Source organism: Monodon monoceros, unplaced genomic scaffold, assembly GCF_005190385.1.
Source record: "Monodon monoceros isolate NGI ecotype Baffin Bay Population unplaced genomic scaffold, NGI_Narwhal_1 Super_Scaffold_19, whole genome shotgun sequence".
Classification (NCBI taxonomy): domain Eukaryota; kingdom Metazoa; phylum Chordata; class Mammalia; order Artiodactyla; family Monodontidae; genus Monodon; species Monodon monoceros.
Window position 1 is genome coordinate 33784306 of NW_021703775.1, and position 16444 is coordinate 33800749.

The 16444-nt window shown below is 43.7% G+C and overlaps 1 protein-coding gene and 1 non-coding gene across 3 annotated transcripts in view; both read left to right on the forward strand.

Moving 5' to 3' along the window:
• SPRED2 (sprouty related EVH1 domain containing 2) overlaps positions 1–16444 on the forward strand; it is a 124452-nt gene that overhangs the window by 92468 nt on the left and 15540 nt on the right. For both annotated transcript variants that reach the window (XR_003794906.1, XM_029231963.1), the window contains exons 3-4: positions 2881–3049; positions 5593–5657. Coding sequence is in view for 1 of the 2 variants with exons in the window: in XM_029231963.1 (XP_029087796.1) it covers positions 2881–3049; positions 5593–5657 (234 nt within the window). In the remaining variant the exon portion in view is untranslated. The remainder of the gene's footprint in view (positions 1–2880; positions 3050–5592; positions 5658–16444) is intronic.
• Positions 14804–14876, forward strand: TRNAG-GCC. Its single transcript has one exon. It is a non-coding gene; the product is annotated as a tRNA-Gly (tRNA).

Genomic DNA, 16444 nt, shown 5'->3' on the forward strand with positions numbered 1-16444 from the left:
ATTTGTGCAACGCCAGAGTTTCTTCCCATACTTCAGCCAAAGCAACGTATTACAGCAGATCAAATGCAGAAGCAGATATGAGAATCCAATTATGTGTACTTCCCATTTCATCACACGAGATGAAAGATGTGTATTCACAGGTCAAGATGTAATAATTTTTAACTGCTTCATCAAGTACTATCCTACGTAAGACTGGCCTTTTTTACTTTGACCATGTGACAGTGGTGAATCTGGTGACTTTGGTACTGTTTGGTGCCACTGCCTGGCCTTGATTCATGCCTCAGCACAGCAGTTTTACCCACCGTTCCTTTTGCACCATTAGCAGAACTGGCAACACAATGAAAAAGCCAAAGTATCTTAATATATGAAAATAGTTTTGCCATCCCAGACCCCGTGAAAGGACCTGGGGGTGCAGAGGGAAGGCTCCCAAGAGACCAAACTTTGAGAACATGTTCAAGGATGTTCATTCCAGCATTAGACAGTGTAAAAGCAACCAATTAGAAATGACTTAAATGCCCATTAGTGTGGAGAATGGCTGAATAATTTTAATATATCCGTACTGAGGAATATTATTTATGCAGCCACTAAACAGAATCCTTTTTACCTTCCTGTATCTCCAAGACACGTTTTTGGGAAAAAGGCAAGTTAAAGACCAATTTATAGGCTTGGCTACATTTAAACAGACTCACACACACAAACTTACATGCGTATGTAAAGAGGCTGCAGGAAGGGAACTGGAGTTGTGTCTACCATACCGACAGTGGGCAGTTCTGGAGAAGGGAGAGGCGTTGAGGGTAGGGACGGTGAGATGGGCAAGAATGGAACCTTCGTGGACTCACCTAAATTACTTAAATCTTCTACAATATGGATTTCTTGTATCGATTTTTTTGAAACCTCCAACAAGAATATATAATCACTTTTTTTCTCCCCACGCATCTGATTTAAAAAGCTATTTTTAAAAGCCTTTCTCAACTTTTAAGTCAATGCCTAAACTTCACTTTAGAAGATTGATACCTATTATGCCAAAACTTCACTAGAGGGGTTATACCTGTTAGGAAGATGAAAGCATTTGAACGTTTTCGTTTTTGTCATTAAACTTAGATAGGTAATGATGTAATTTTGTTTAAGAGAACAAAGAAATGGTATCTGGCCTCCTCCCCCTCACATAATTTAGGTGGCTGAACTTTACTTTTCTAAGAACTTATTGCACTTCTCTAGGAAGATGTACCTTTGGAATAATCTTCAACACAGAAAATGTCAACCAAAGACTAATTTTTTTCACCCAAAAAATAGGGAAAAAAACCAGAAGTCTTTGTTTTTACAAAAAAGTTTATTTTGAGACTTTGCATTGAGACTATTAAATTCTAAAATAGATAACATTTGTTAGTTAAAGCCTTGGTTATTTGGATATCCCCAATTTGGAATGGGGCTGGGCTGACATTTAATCATTGTGCTATTCTTAGGGGAAAATGGCCATAGTAAGCAATTTAATCATAAATAGAACTGTGCGAGGGGACTGTTGTCTGCATTCAATACAATGGAATAAAGTTAACTGCTTGGGACTGCTATTTGATATGCCAATTTGACTATTATTCTCATCTATTAAGTTAGGGAACATTTATTAGGCAATGTTTAATTTCTGTTTGCCTAGATGTATTCTTGAAAGTTGTACTCATTTAAAGATATTCTCTCTAATTGGAATTTTTATTAATTTAGGCAGGCCTTTATTCTTTCACTTAGTTAAAAATTAATAAGATCTCATTTTGTTAAATGTAGAACTTTGCCAGAACAAGGTCAAAGCTAATAGAACTTAGCAAAATCATTTTGATGTATATATAATGGAACCATAGAAATAAATATTGTCAATATTTTGGAGCTTTCTATGAATAAAGACTGGAGTTTACATTCACGTGATTACAATGCCTCTTTTATTCTATAGTCTTAAACTCTGGTATCTCTACCCGCAATAGCACTCTACACACAGAGGGAGTTATTTTATAAAACATCTTGATCTTTTACAGTCTAGTTAGGGGAACAAAACTAATGCATACGAAACTGGTAGAGAATAATATGAAACCAAGTACTAAATTGTGAAGGTGACAAAAACGGAAGTAAATAAAAGAGTAAAACATAATGCGATATACTGGGAAGCGTGTGTGACCCTGTTAGTTTTCTTACTGTTTGGTGTTTTCAAAGCATGTTCATGTGTACGTTCATTGATAACGTTGGTGTTGCTTCCGCTTTAGAGATAAAAAGGTCAAAGGTCTAAGAGAATCTGCTCATAGTCATAGCTTAGTAAAAAGGCCGTTCTGAGACGAGATTGCTAGAAATTTGGAGATTGTTCTAATAATCCAGATAAAACGTTAGTAGAGACCTAGATCACGGTAGTAGCAATTGAAACAGGGTTGATACAAAAGATGTGGAAGGAAAAATGAAATGGACTTGGTGAATAATAATACGGGGGATAGAGAAACCGAAGAGGCAAAAGAAAACCACAGAGATTTGAGCCAGAGAGAATGAAAAGAGAGGGGTTGGCATTGCTAGATAAGGGGAAGTTACTAGGGGCAGAATTTTCAGAGCAAGTTAGTTATTTTCTCAGCTTGTTGAATTTGAGGTCACTGAGAGACACGCATTAGGACAGGAGAAGGAAGATTGAGATCCACCAAGGGAGGACCACCAAGGATACGGGGTAGCAAGGAGTGCATGGTCAACAGAGGCAGACAAAGCCTTCCTCCAAGAAGCCTTCAAAGATACGTGAAGGCAGAGGGGAGGGTTTTCATTAGTTGCCAACAAGGACGATGGTTCCTAGTTAGATTTTTGTAACCAGACAAATTCATGACGATTTAACAAGTAACCCGCCTGTGTGTTTCAATCCTTCAGGTGGTATTGGAATGCTATGTGAGAAAGGACTTGGTCTACACCAAAGCCAACCCAACCTTTCATCACTGGAAGGTCGACAATAGGAAGTTTGGACTTACTTTCCAAAGCCCTGCTGATGCTCGAGCCTTTGACAGGGGAGTGAGGAAAGCAATCGAAGACCTTATAGAAGGTATTGAATTTATTACTGCATTCTCAGTGGGACTATGGGAGGTTTCCAGGTTCTTTTTAATCTGAATTGTCTGCCATCATATATTTGTGGATTATTTGCAGGAAGGTTGGGGGCCAGGTCAGTAGAGGCCAAAACTTTAGGAACATCCAAGGAGAAAAGAACTTTAAGTGACAGTGCAGGGGAAAAGGAGATGGGTTTCAGAGTAACGAGTGATTCCAATTGGTTTTTAGACTCTGCTCTGAAAAGACAAGTTCTAGACTTCCATGTGAATGACTTTTTGATGTGTTTTACCTTTCCCTGACTATTGAGAAACAGCTTTGGTCAGATTTGGTCCAGAGGTGGAGAATAGATTCTAATGGGCCCAGAAATCTCCATGCCTTCCCACTGTTGTGTAAGGAGAGCCCAGGGGGTACGTCTGCTACTGAAAAGGCAGAGGGATCTGTGACTCCTTAGTCCATGGGTGAGCAGCTGCTAAACACTGTGTTGCATTTAATCGTGGCCTGGAAGGCTCTTGGGCAGTGAGTTCTCGTGGGCTTTTCTAGAATCCACAGAGTCCAAACACACAAATTCTCCACTTTGACACGTTCAGTTATCAAATCCAAGGGTTCAAGGTTCCATAGCCAGGACCCTGTGAACAAAGGAATATTAAGCAAGGCACAGTAAAGCCAAATTCAGAATTTGGGGAGATTAATCACAAAAGAATATATGTTTTATTTGTATATGAAAAACTATGTTCTGAAGTTATTTTCTTCATTGCGGATTTGGGGGAAGAGAGAAAAGCAAATCTCTTAACATCAGCAGGGAGACAATTCTGGCTGGAACACGAATCAGGGAACTGCAGTCCCAGGGTGGCCAAAATGAGTAACAGCCAGTGTTCACATCATAGATCTGACACAAGTGGCAAATGTTTAAAATCTTGCTATTAAACATAGCTTTTAAATGTTTAGAAGAGAAAGTATCCTGTATCATTGGTAGAAGCAGTATGTTCATGTACTTAGTCACTGAAGCTACACACAAAATTTGATTCTTTTGTAATTTTTTTCTCATCATAGATCTGACACAAGTGGCAAATGTTTAAAATCTTGTTATTAAACATAGCTTTTAAATGTTTAGAAGAGAAAGTATCCTGTATCATTGGTAGAAGCAGTATGTTCATGTACTTAGTCACTGAAGCTACACACAAAATTTGATTCTTTCGTAATTTTTTTCTCTGTATACACTCTACCTAACTCTGTTCTATCGAACTTGCCTTAAACGTTGATTGACTAGAGTAATTCAAATAGTAGAGAAAAATCCTCAGAGATCAATAGGAATTGCACACAGGGTATTGTGGGACTTGTTTTTCCTCCTGTGATCCCTCATTGGAAATGTAAATGTTTCTCATTCCTTTCTGAGCAAGTCTTTTGATTTCAGTTTCATGTAATAGCAAAATATTTTCCAAATGTACATTTTGTAAGACCTAACGAAGAAAAGGAGAAGAAGATAGAGACTAAATTTCCCTTTTGGTGGATCTATCACTTGTGCAAATTTTTTTTTTGCGGTACACGGGCCTCTCACTGCTGTGGCCTCTCCCGTTGCGGAGCGCAGGCTCAGCGGCCGTGGCTCACGGGCCCAGCCGCTCCGCGGCATGTGGGATCTTCCCGAACCGGGGCACGAACCCGTGTCCCCTGCATCGGCAGGCGGACTCTCAACCACTGCGCCACTAGGGAAGCCCTACTTATGCAAATTTAAGTATGTTTTTCCTTTTGGCCATTAACAATGTCAGTTGATTTGATCCACACATTACGGAGTGGTATTAGGAAAGAAAAGGGGAAGTTAGAGTGATTTGCCTACCAGAATGAAGAAAGCTTTGAACAGATAAACCAGTTGAACCCTAAATGACCATTTTTTTCCCTGATGGAATAAACTGGGTTTTCTGACATGAGCCTAAATGAACCTAAATGTTGGCCTGCAAAAACGAAGAAAACTCATCGATACCCTAGTATTGCAAGAGAAAACCTCTTTGCCCAGGTATCAGCTTAGAAGGTGGCTCCCACAATCTGGGGTTTAGAGTACAGTGTCTGAATTTCAGCACAGGAAGCAATCATACTAGCTCTTCAGTCAAATCCCCTCGTGAGTAAATGAACAGCCCTGACCTCTAAGTCCAGTTATGCAGTGAGATTGTGGCCCGTCCAACCTGGAGTTCTCCATCCATTGCTTTTCCCACTACACAGTGGGGGCATGGGGGGGTCACTGGTGGAGGCCGGTCATGATGCATGGCCTCTGTGGTGCCTCTCTGTGTACTTGGTCTCCAGTGGCCAGTGAGGGAGTTCGAGGGATTGATTTGGGAACAACAGTAGGCAAAGTTCATTTAGGGAACATGCTGGCTAAAATCAATTAAGAAGGGTAAATTTAAAGCATTTAATTCCCAGGTAACATATTTCTGCTGGTGATTCACATGTGAAAGGAATAGGATGTGGTTTATTTAAATATCCTTTTCTAAATGATTGGCTTTGACTTACCCTCTTTAGAAACACCTTTTTGTGACTTTTGTGTCTTTTTAGGCTCAACAACATCATCTTCCACCATCCATAATGAGGCTGAGCTTGGCGATGATGACGTTTTTACAGTAAGTTCCCACTGTTCTTTGCTTTCCGGATGAGTTGGTGAATAATCAGAGAGAGGTTCTGTTTAGGGGCATGAGAGACACTTGGCAATTTGGTATTTGCTGTGGCTGTTGGGATGCTGTCAGGGAGATCTCTGCCTTGTCATACTTTTGCTGCCCTGGGTTTTCCCTGGTCCCTCATGTTGCCGTGATGCTACAAGGCACATAGTATCAGCTCTCCTAGAGCTGTCCAGGGCGCTCTCCCAGTCTTCCTTCACACTTAAGGTGACTAGCCATCCTGGTTTGCCTGGGACTGTCCTAGTTTTAGCTCTGGAAGTCCCTAGTCCAGCAAAATACATACTTCAGTCCCAGGCAAACTGGGACAACTGGTCACCCTACTCTCAGAGTTTTGCATTAACAACCAGCTCCCCCAACCTCCCTTGCGCGGTGGGTGCGGGGCAGGGGAGTAGCCTTCCTGATGAGTAATTAAACATCTGATAAGAGTCCTGAAGGCGGAGTTGAGGTTAGAGCCAAGTGTGCTAAGGCAGGAAATGGCTTGGATATTTTGACACAGCTTGAGTTAATGGGATGTAACTGGAGACAAAATGATTTCTCAGCTTGCCCCTTCACTAAAATTCTGTGTTTTTAGAAGTTAATTAAACAAACAGTTCAGTGTGCACCTGCTGTGTGCTTGGTGCCATCAGGAGCTGTAGGGCAGCATTTCAAAGTCTCAGCCTTGACCCACAGGAAGAAATACATTTAAATTGTAACCTAGGACACACATCCATAGACATCCGAAACCAGATCATATTTCATGCCCTGCGTTGTGACTTTTTTCTCTTTTTATTTTCTTCCGCTTTTTATTATGAAACTTTTCAAGCATACAGGAAAATTTAAAGAATAGTACAGTGAACACCTGTAAACTCTACACCTAGAGTCAACAGTTGTAACATTTTGCCCCATTTGCTTTATCTGTGCATGTGTGTGAACTTACACGCGCGCACACACATAATTTTTCTGCTGATCCAATAGAAAGTAAGTCGCCTCTAAATACCTGAGCATGCATTGTGTAAAAATAAGGTGCTCTCCTATATAACACCATTACTGGACCTAAGAAAATTAATAGGAATTTCATAATATCATCTAATAGTTCCCTGATAATTCCTCAGTTGTCCCAAGAGTATCTTTTATAAGCTGTGTTTTTATTTAATATTTTAAATGTTAGTTGCAACCCTTTAAACTTGATTCCCGACCCATTCATCCTGCAACTAGTAATTTGAAAAACACTACTTTGGGAAGACAGAGGTGTGTGAACCCAGCTCAAGCCCTCATGGAGGTAACTGGGTGGTCTGGACAGCAATGAGATGGGCCTGTGAGAAGCTTAGAAGCCAGCACAGACTGTAAAGTGCTCTGGCCCAAGGTCCTTTACAAGGAGGGTTGTGGGGGTCAGAGAAGACCCCTGGGAGCTGAGGCTGGACCAGACCTCGGTGGCATTGGAACAGGGTTTGGGAACGGGCTTCGAGGCGGGGAGCGAAGGTGGCAGCAGGGATGCATGTACTGAGTTGCCTGAGCATTGCAGACCCTGACCTGACATGAGTAGAGAGTGCTTGGGATGGGGGCAACGGTGTGGGGGGGGATATGTCAGGAAATGAACTCAGTTGTGCCTCCGCACAGCGGCTGGTGTAATGTGGCTCTGAGCAGGCTTCCTATAGCGCTCCAAGCAGATCCTCTCGACAGTTGGCATGTTGCTTACATCTGTTCCTTTGTCACGTTTTGAGAGACAAACAACAGCAGGCGGGTTAAAAGGTGGCTTCCTGTGCTCCAGAGCAAAACTGTCATTCGCAGCTGCTTCCCAGCTACCTGCCAGAAGTGATTTATGGAAGCAGGAGAGGGCAAGAGGGAACAGGCTGATGATGGAAGCCAGCATCCCTCCTGGTTTTGTCCTTTAATCCACAGGGAATCAATGTGCTGCTCTAGGGTAAGGCCGAATGCCTGGAAGGAAGTATAGAAACAGCTCCGCTGCTTCCAGACACTCGGAAACTCGCTGCAGGAGGATTGCGACTTAATTGCATTCCCTGTGGGCCCTGATGTATATGATCCTTGCCTTCATTCCACTTGTTTACAAACAGAAGCCTATTAATAATACTACCTCCCTTCCCCAAGACAAGCCCAGTCATTAAGCCATTGACTATTAGCAACATCCCATGTAAGGATGGGAGTGTCGTCAGGGGCTAATGCGCCAGGTTTCCTGTTTGTTCACGAGCTCCCTGTCGTGAGACGTTTTGTCCTAAGAAATCAGGGAGATTTCTGAAAGCTGCAGCCATGGAAGAGAGCAGCTGCGTTAACTCCTGTGTAGCCTATAGCTTCCCAAGGTTTGTTGCGTTCTAAAACTTATATTGGTAAGACAGATGTTTAGAACTTGGAACTCATTTATTATAGAAAGAGTATAAATGGTGATAGACCCTCTTACAACTTTTGACGAGCCAGAATGAGAATTTTCTAAGAGAACAGTGTATGTGGGAGAAAACCTTTAGAGGCATAACTTGAGGAACCAGGAGGAGGTCTTTTGTTTCTGCTGCTGGAACCAGGGGTTTCCCTCTGTTTCAGGGGATTCCTTGGGACCGGGAGGAAAATAGGACACTGGACAACATATGGATGCACGTTCCACGTTGGGGGATGAAGTGGAGGAAGGGGCACCCCCATATCCACCATGGAGAAGTTGTTGGGCTTGGGTGCTCGCCAAGCATGGGCTGTCTCATACTTTCCTGACTCTCGGCGCCTAAACCAGCCTGTCCCCCTGACTTCTCAGGATGGTAATTAGCATCCAGCTTAGCATGTGTGCACGCGTGTGCAGACACATACACACATACTCTGCCCATGCGTCTTGCCAGTCGCCAACACATTGCCTCTGCAGTCATCCCACGCCTCTCCTGCCACCATCCTGGTGTGTGTCCACATCTTTCCTGATGGAGCCGCCACCAGAGACTCCAGATTAGCCACTGCTCTGATTTTCTGAGCCTTGGGCTAGTTATCCATCTATGTGTCTTAGTATTTCTCCCTGAACCAATTATGATTGTTCTCTCTTCTTTCAAATCCCGTAGTACTCTTGTTTATTTCTCTCTTGCTACTTGAAAGCCTGCCGCTTTTTTTGGTTTTCGTATTTTATCTGCTGAATGAATGACTCTTCATCTAATTAGAAGCAGTCCTCATTATAGTCTCTACAACCTTATAAAGCTTTGCTGTATAGGTGCTCAATAAATGGGTGCTCTGAACCCCAATATAGTACGTAACAATCATAGGGTTTCATATTTTACTCATTGGCTTTATTGCTATCCTGGGGGACCATCTAAAGGTGGGTGAGTTTGAGGGATTCTCAGTAGCTTCATGTCATATTTTTCTCGCTGTGTTTTCCGACGCATCTACAACTAGGAGACGAGCTCCAAGCATCATCACCCACTCTAAGCCTTTGGCTGTTCATGTTCCTTGTTGCCTTCCACCCCGCACCGTCTCCTCTGCTCTCTGGGAGACCTCAGATACCGTGATCCATCCAGGTGCACGCAAATCCCTAGGTGGCCAGGGTGTGCCCGGCATTAAATATGGATGTGGGAGGGAATTCCAGTGCCTGAGCCATTTGGTACAAATTTGTAAGATGAGTAATGGAGAGGGTATAAAGCAACGACAACAAAGGCTAGTGTTCTGTGGCGGGCATTTGGGGGCCCTGGTGAGAGTCAGCCCGCTCTCATCCGTGCCTCTGGCAGACAGCTTTTCATTTCTCTCCCCAGAGCCGGAGAGCCTTGAGAGGGACAGAATGGAAGGACCCTCGAGAGTCTTATCCCTCTGTTGTGCTTTTGTCTTGTGGGGGAGACACGTGCTCTGGCGTGTCTTGTGGAGGAGGCCCATGTGCCCTTGAGAGATGGACAGTGTAGCTCCGCGGAGAGGCCGAGCTGCTTTGCTCCCCAGCCTAAGACTGACGTTCTCCTGGAGCCCTACAGTTGAAGACTCTGGGCCCAGAGGGTTTGGGGCCCACAAGGAAGGGGGGTCATCGGGGATGGGGAGGCAGTGAGTAAAGGGACTATATAGAGCTAGAGAGGCTCTGGGTTTTATAGTCATTTAATGAACAATTTTCCAAGTTCCTATCTTGTAGGATTGGATCCATTGAAACCTGGTGCTTTATTTACTGCTGCAGAGCTCTAAAATCATTTACAAATGTTATTAGCATCTTCGTAGCTAGACAAGGAGAATTTTAATACGATCTTGGGAGAATGCAGCTGCAGGGTACACGTACTTCCAGAGCAGGCTCGTCGAGAATCTGTGGTCAAGTGCTGTCGGTGCTTCAGCTGTCATTGTGCTGAGTGGCTGGATTCTGTCTCTAAAGCTGGGGGATTAGGGAAATATTTGCTTTATAGAAAGATACTTGGGGTGTAGAAAATAGCTAAGTCTTCATCTTCCATAATAAGAAGGCCTTAAATAATATCCAAAGCTGCAAATCAGGAAAGAGTAGCATTAACAAGATGCTGTTAAAAAGATGGAGAGAGAAATACAAGGAGAAAGAGCCACAAGAATTGAAGGTTTATTTCTCTGGGGAGTGAGAAGCTGAGATGGGGAGGGGCGAGATCACTACTTGAGATATTAAATGATATACACGTATTGATTTTTTTTTTTTTAAGAAAGAAAAAAATAAGAGGGCATTCGCTCAAAAAGGCGGGGAGGGGGGTGGTCAAGGGAGGAGGAAGAATCCAGCAATCCTGATTTCCCGCATCTGGGGGTTTAAAGAGATTGAAGAGACTCAACAGAGGTTGAGTTGTGTGGCTCGGTGCTCTTCTTCCGGCTGTTTTTTTCTGCCTTGTGTTAGGAAGCAGTGTGTCCACTGTGGAAATAATGGCACATTAAAGGTAGGAGACCTGACAGAAGAGTTAGCTGGAAATGTTTGGCTTGCAAGGAGGTGAGAATACCTGTAGACGTGCCAACTCCTCAGAATTCTAGGTCTTGGAATTGGAAGGGATTTTTTCATATCAGCTGAGCCAGCCTCCTTCCTTCTGGCAAACAAAGTAGGATTTGCCTCATTTTATAGACACAAGTCGTGAAGTCAGATGGGCAACTTGCCTAAGATGACACAGCCAGTTCATAGTGGAGGAGCAACGAACACCATCTCCTCGCTCATCCCGTTCACCACTGCCGTTTTGCTCTACATTTGTGGAATAATTATATTTATGGTATTTCAGCTGCTCTATTTTTTATATGTCAGTCTTATGCAAGAGTTATGTTTTAGGTTCTCCTGGACCCAAGTTGGAAGGGGGAGAAGAGATAAGAGGATAAATATGTAACCAGTGCCCCGTGTGGCCCATTCATGTGACAGACTTGAAGCCTGAGTGTGTGTCATAGCCTAGAAGTCCCCAGAGTAGCAATAGGAAGGCCGGCCCTATATGAGGTTTTTTTTCTTTTTTTCTTTTTTATTTATTTGGCTCTGCCGGGTCTTAGTTGCGGCACGCAGGATCTTTTAGTTGCGGCGTGTGGGATCTTTAGTTGCGGCATGTGGGATCTTTAGTTGCGGCATGCGAACTCTCAGTTGCGACATGTGGGATCTGGTTCCCTGACCAGGGATCGAACCCGGGCCCCCTGCATTGGGAGTGCAGAGTCTTAGCCACTGGACCACTAGGGAAGTCCCTATAAGGTTTTGATTTATTTTCCCACCTCCAAGGTTTATTCTCCCACCTCAGTATTGCTTCTGGATTTGGGCAGCACTTCTCAATAGGGATTCCTAATGAACCCCTCACACTTTACAGCATCCATCCTATGTAACGAGTTAACTTCTCTCTCGTGCACCTAGAATAGCACTAACTGTGTACCGTCATTTGCAGAATCGAGAAGTCATTCATAGCATTTTGTGTGGGTCGGAATTCTCTCCTAGAACCCAGTTAAGAAAGGCTGGTTGGGATATATGTATCCATATAGCTGATTCACTTTGTTATAAAGCAGAAACTAACACACCATTGTAAAGCAATTATACTCCAATAAAGATGTTAACCAGCCTTTCTTTTTTTTTTCTTTTTTTGTTTACGTTGTGGTGTTTCATCCTCCTTTAATTGTTTAGGGAGGCAGTCCTCCTTCACGTAGGAAAAATGTCTTTTACAGCATTGTCAGATTTTAGCCATGTTTTTGCCCAGACTGGAAAACGTGGTTCTTCCTCGTGCCCTATGCTTGAACCCTTGATATCCTGTTCCTCACAAGCTGCATTTGATTACTTTCTGGTTATTCAGAGCAGTTGCTCCTAATGACATCTCCAACCCCTCCCGTCCACTTCAGGTATTTTCTAAAGCGTGGCTAGAACATGTGGTTGAAACCAAAGTATGAAGCAGCAGTTTGTCTTGTCCTAGGTGAGCTTTTGAGTCTTTGCAAGTCGTGGTTATTTTCATTCTTGATTAAGTAGAAAAAAATGAATTTGTGGAATTCTGTAAATATCAAGCTTTCACTTATAGAAGCAGAAGACTGCAGCATACCACAAAATTTTCCTTTTCTTGAAGAGTTTTTTCCACCTAATCCATCCCCAACACACATTAAAACTGAAGGCAAATCTACCAGTTTTGTAATAAATGGGGTTCGTTTACTGATTTTCTAAGAAAGGGGATGTTTTTAAAAGGTAAAGCGGCATATGACTCCTGTTTGTGCAGAGTTTGGGAGTTGTGGGGAGGCCAGGAGTCTAAACTTGGTTCTGCCATTAATTAGCTGTGATCATTGATCCTTTTGGACTCAAAACCTTCCCAGGGTGAAATATTTCCTTTGAGTTTGTTTGCTGGCCCAAGGGGAGGAGAAGGAAAGGCACTGTGTCGTGGAGCTATCCCTGGCACTGTGCCCTGCACTTTCATGTACGTTACTGTATTTGGTCCTCACAACTGACCATGAGGTACTTATTGACACTTCCATTTCTGCAGATAAAGTCCCCAAGGCTCAGAGAGGTGAAGCAACTTGTGCTCAGTTCCATACACTGTTCACCTAGAATGCAAACCCCAAATCTGCTTGCTGCCTTTCAGAGAACTTTAAGAAAAGGAAATATTTATTCAATAAGTTTCAATAGATTTCGCATATGAAATATACCAGATTCTCATCATTGCCAAAGAGCCGCCTAAATAATGGACTTTTCAACTAGTACATTGGCTTAAAACCTCAACTGACTTCTTCAGTGGCACTATGGGGTTCTCTTGTGCCTGCCTGAGAGCCCCAGTCTCATTTTAGAAGATCAGTTGATCGAAAATGTTTCTGTTGGGCTTCCCTGGTGGCACAGTGGTTGAGAGTCCGCCTGCCGATGCAGGGGACATGGGTTCGTGCCCCGGTCCGGGAAGATCCCACATGCCGCGGAGCGGCTGGGCCCGTGAGCCATGGCCGCTGAGCCTGCGCATCCGGAGCCTGTGCTCCGTAACAGGAGAGGCCACAACAGTGAGAGGCCCGCGTACCGCAAAAAAAAAAAAAAAATGTTTCTGTTGTCTTTACCCTTGGAATTAAGGGATTGGGATAGAGTGGTGCAGGAACAGAATAAGTAAAAGAGAAAATAGGTTGAAAATGTAAATTACCTCTACAGAGTTTGACTAGTGGAACCAATCTATGGCGGTTTGTTAAGAAAAGCAAAAATGTTTTGGGGGAAGGACAGCTATGCTTTGTGGATGACACCAGGGAGCGGCGTCCCATTAATGCTGCTGGCTGAGACCCAGCACTGCATGGGGTGGCATGGAAGTTCTCAGAAGATGGGTGGGAGCTGCTTTATCTTCTGAATGCCAGTAATTATCAAGCTCACATTGCACAGTAAGAGGAGGATCTTTTTATTCAACACGTAATACCTACAGTGGCTAAATTAAAGCAATTAAATGTCTAAGGTTCAAACAAAAGCTTTGAGATGCTCTCAATTTCAGGAAGCCCAAAGGCATTTTGGTAGTCCACCAACTTGTGTCTTTCTTCACTTACACATGTATCATCTCATCTTTTTAAGCTGTGGATAGTAATATACTACTATTTCCATTTTATTAATTCATGCAGAGTACATGTTCAAGGTTACCTGAAACCCGCTTCCTGATCACAGCCCTGCCAGTGAAGCTAAGCTGTGGGTTTATCAGAGTCCTTTCCTTTCATGTCAAAATTTCACCTAATTTCAAAATTTAGAAACATAAAACTGTTTTTCCTATAAATTTATTTATTTTTATTTTTGGCTGCGTTGGGTCCTCGTTGCTGTGTGCGGGCTTTCTCTAGTTGTGGCGAGCGGGGGCTACCTTCGTTGCAGCGTGCTGGCTTCTCTTGTTGCGGAGCATGGGCTCTAGAGTACGCAGGCTTCAGTAGTTGTGGCGCGCAGGCTTAGTTGCTCCACGGCGTGTAGGATCTTCCCGGACCAGGGCTCGAACCCGTGTTCCCTGCATTGGCAGATGGATTCTTAACCACTGCGCCACCAGGGAAGCCCCAAAACTTGTGTTTTTTTTTTAATGTGTGGGAATTTTGGTTTTGTTGTTGTTTTTCACTGTAGAAGAATGCCCACTTTATCTATTCTCCGGGTCCTGGACAGAATAATGTCTTAGAGTCTAGGACAGAGTCATCTCCTTTCCCCCCACCAGCAGCCTCTTAGACCCACACTGCCTGCTAGCTGGAGCCGTAAAAGATTTCCTGCTCTGCTTGCCTCTTTGAAAGAGGACACCTGGAACCAATGTAGGCCCTGCGGACAGGTGAGCCAGTGCAACCTGTTGACAGAATGGGGGACAAGTTCCTGTTTACCAAAGGGAAAAGGATTAGCCATAGGCCTGCCAGTCTAACAGCTACTGAGGGGAAAGGCTTGCTTTGCTGAAGAGTTAGAAACGACAACTCAGCGCCAAACCACTGGAGCCGGCAGTCTCCTGACGCCCAGAACAGTTTACTGTCTTCTGAGAGGCAGAAGATGCCCAGACTTCCATGAGATCAGTCTCATCTCCCAGCCCGAGGCTGAGGAGAATGCTATATACTTATATATAAATGCACATGTGCATACATGCTTTTTTAAAAAATAAAATGGAAGCCCCTGCAATAGGAAAAATATTGAATATTGCTTTGGTTGTATCAGTGGCCGAAATCTATTTTGGTGGTAGATTGCAGTAAAAATAATACAAATTGGGGTCATAACTACTAGCTAGCTGTCTTTAAAAATTCAAAACATCGGGAATTCCCTGGCAGTCCAGTGATTAGGACTCTGCACTGCCACTGCAGGGGGCCCAGGTTCAATCCCTGGTCAGGGAACTAAGATCCTGCACAGGGCGCAGGGTGCAGCCAAGAAAAAAAAATTCCGCAGCATCTACAAGACAGGGCAGAATTCTACTTTTGTCAGTCTGAATCCTGCAGCTTTTTTTCCTATGTGGTGATGACTTCTTATTTTATTTATTTTTTATTGAGGTATAGTTGGCATACATCCTGTGGCTCTCGAATCAACTAAGCAATAGTCTTAGACTCCTCTGTAATGTTCTGAGGAGGAAGCCAGAACGATTACACAGAAAACTTTTAGAACTCAAACAGACCTTGGAGATCATCCAGGGCGACTCCCTGTTTTACACATGAGGACACTGTGGTTAACACCTGGCCCAAGACATGTGGCCTAGCCTGGCCTAGAGTCGAGGTTTCCCAGTTCCCTCCGAGGAGTGCTGTTTTTGCTTAACGTTTCTGTATGATTCCTGGATGGCGCAGATTAGCTCCTTAAAGAGTTCCTTCACTTTGTTTTCTATGCCTTATTCAAAACACATAGTCCTGTCACTCCCCAGAAATGGCTGCTCGGATCAGGCTTGGCTCTACAAGCTGCGTGTTCACATCGGCTCGCGTGCTCCTGGGGATACAGAGAGGATCAAGCAGCTGTACTTGTTTGCTTGCCTCTCTGGAGGTGGCATCCGTCCCATTTGCTCCATCCCCAAGAGGGAGAAGAAAATTAATGGTTGGTTGCCAGCCTCCCAGTGTTTTCCCTACCAGTGTGGACTTGATCAGGCTGGTCGTGTCTCTATTTTATTAAGGTTGGAGGGGCCCACTCTTTCATGTTAGTGCCCTCTGACTCTTGCTTCCACCTCCTTTCCCTTTCTTTTCTCAGCCTCCTGTGCTTCCTTATTAAACTCTTGTCTCAGATTACTGCCTTTAGGACCAGGCCATGCAAAGCTTATTACTCAAAATACGTGTTTTAATATAACCACAGAAAAATTTGAAAATGTAGTCAAAGGTATACCCCTTAAAAGGGGGACCAAATTTAGGTGGTTAAGAAACGTAACTCCCATACATAAAATAAAATAGATAAGCAGCAAGGACGTACTGTATAGCACAAGGAACCATATTTAATATCTTGTAATAACCTATAATGGAAAATAATCTGAAAAAATGTATGTGTCTGAATCACTTTGCTGTACACCTGAAACTAACACAATATTGTAAATCAACTGTACTTCAATTTTTTTTTTTAAAGAACTCCCATGTTATAGATATTGTTCCAAAGTATAGAAAAAGGTAGAACACTGCCTAGCTCAGCTGACAGGACCAGTGTAACCCTGCTGCAAAAATTAGCAAGATGGGGCTTCCCTGGTGGCGCAGTGGTTGAGAGTCCGCCTGCCAATGCAGGGGACACGGGTTCGTGCCCCGATCCGGGAAGATCCCACATGCCGCAGAGCGGCTGGGCCCGTGAGCCATGGCCACTGAGCCTGTGCGTCCGGAGCCTGTGCTCCGCAATGGGAGAGGCCACAACAGTGAGAGGCCCGCGTACCACACACACACACACACACACACACACAAAAAAAAAATTAGCAAGATGAGCTCAAGTAGAGGAAAAACAGGAGCCA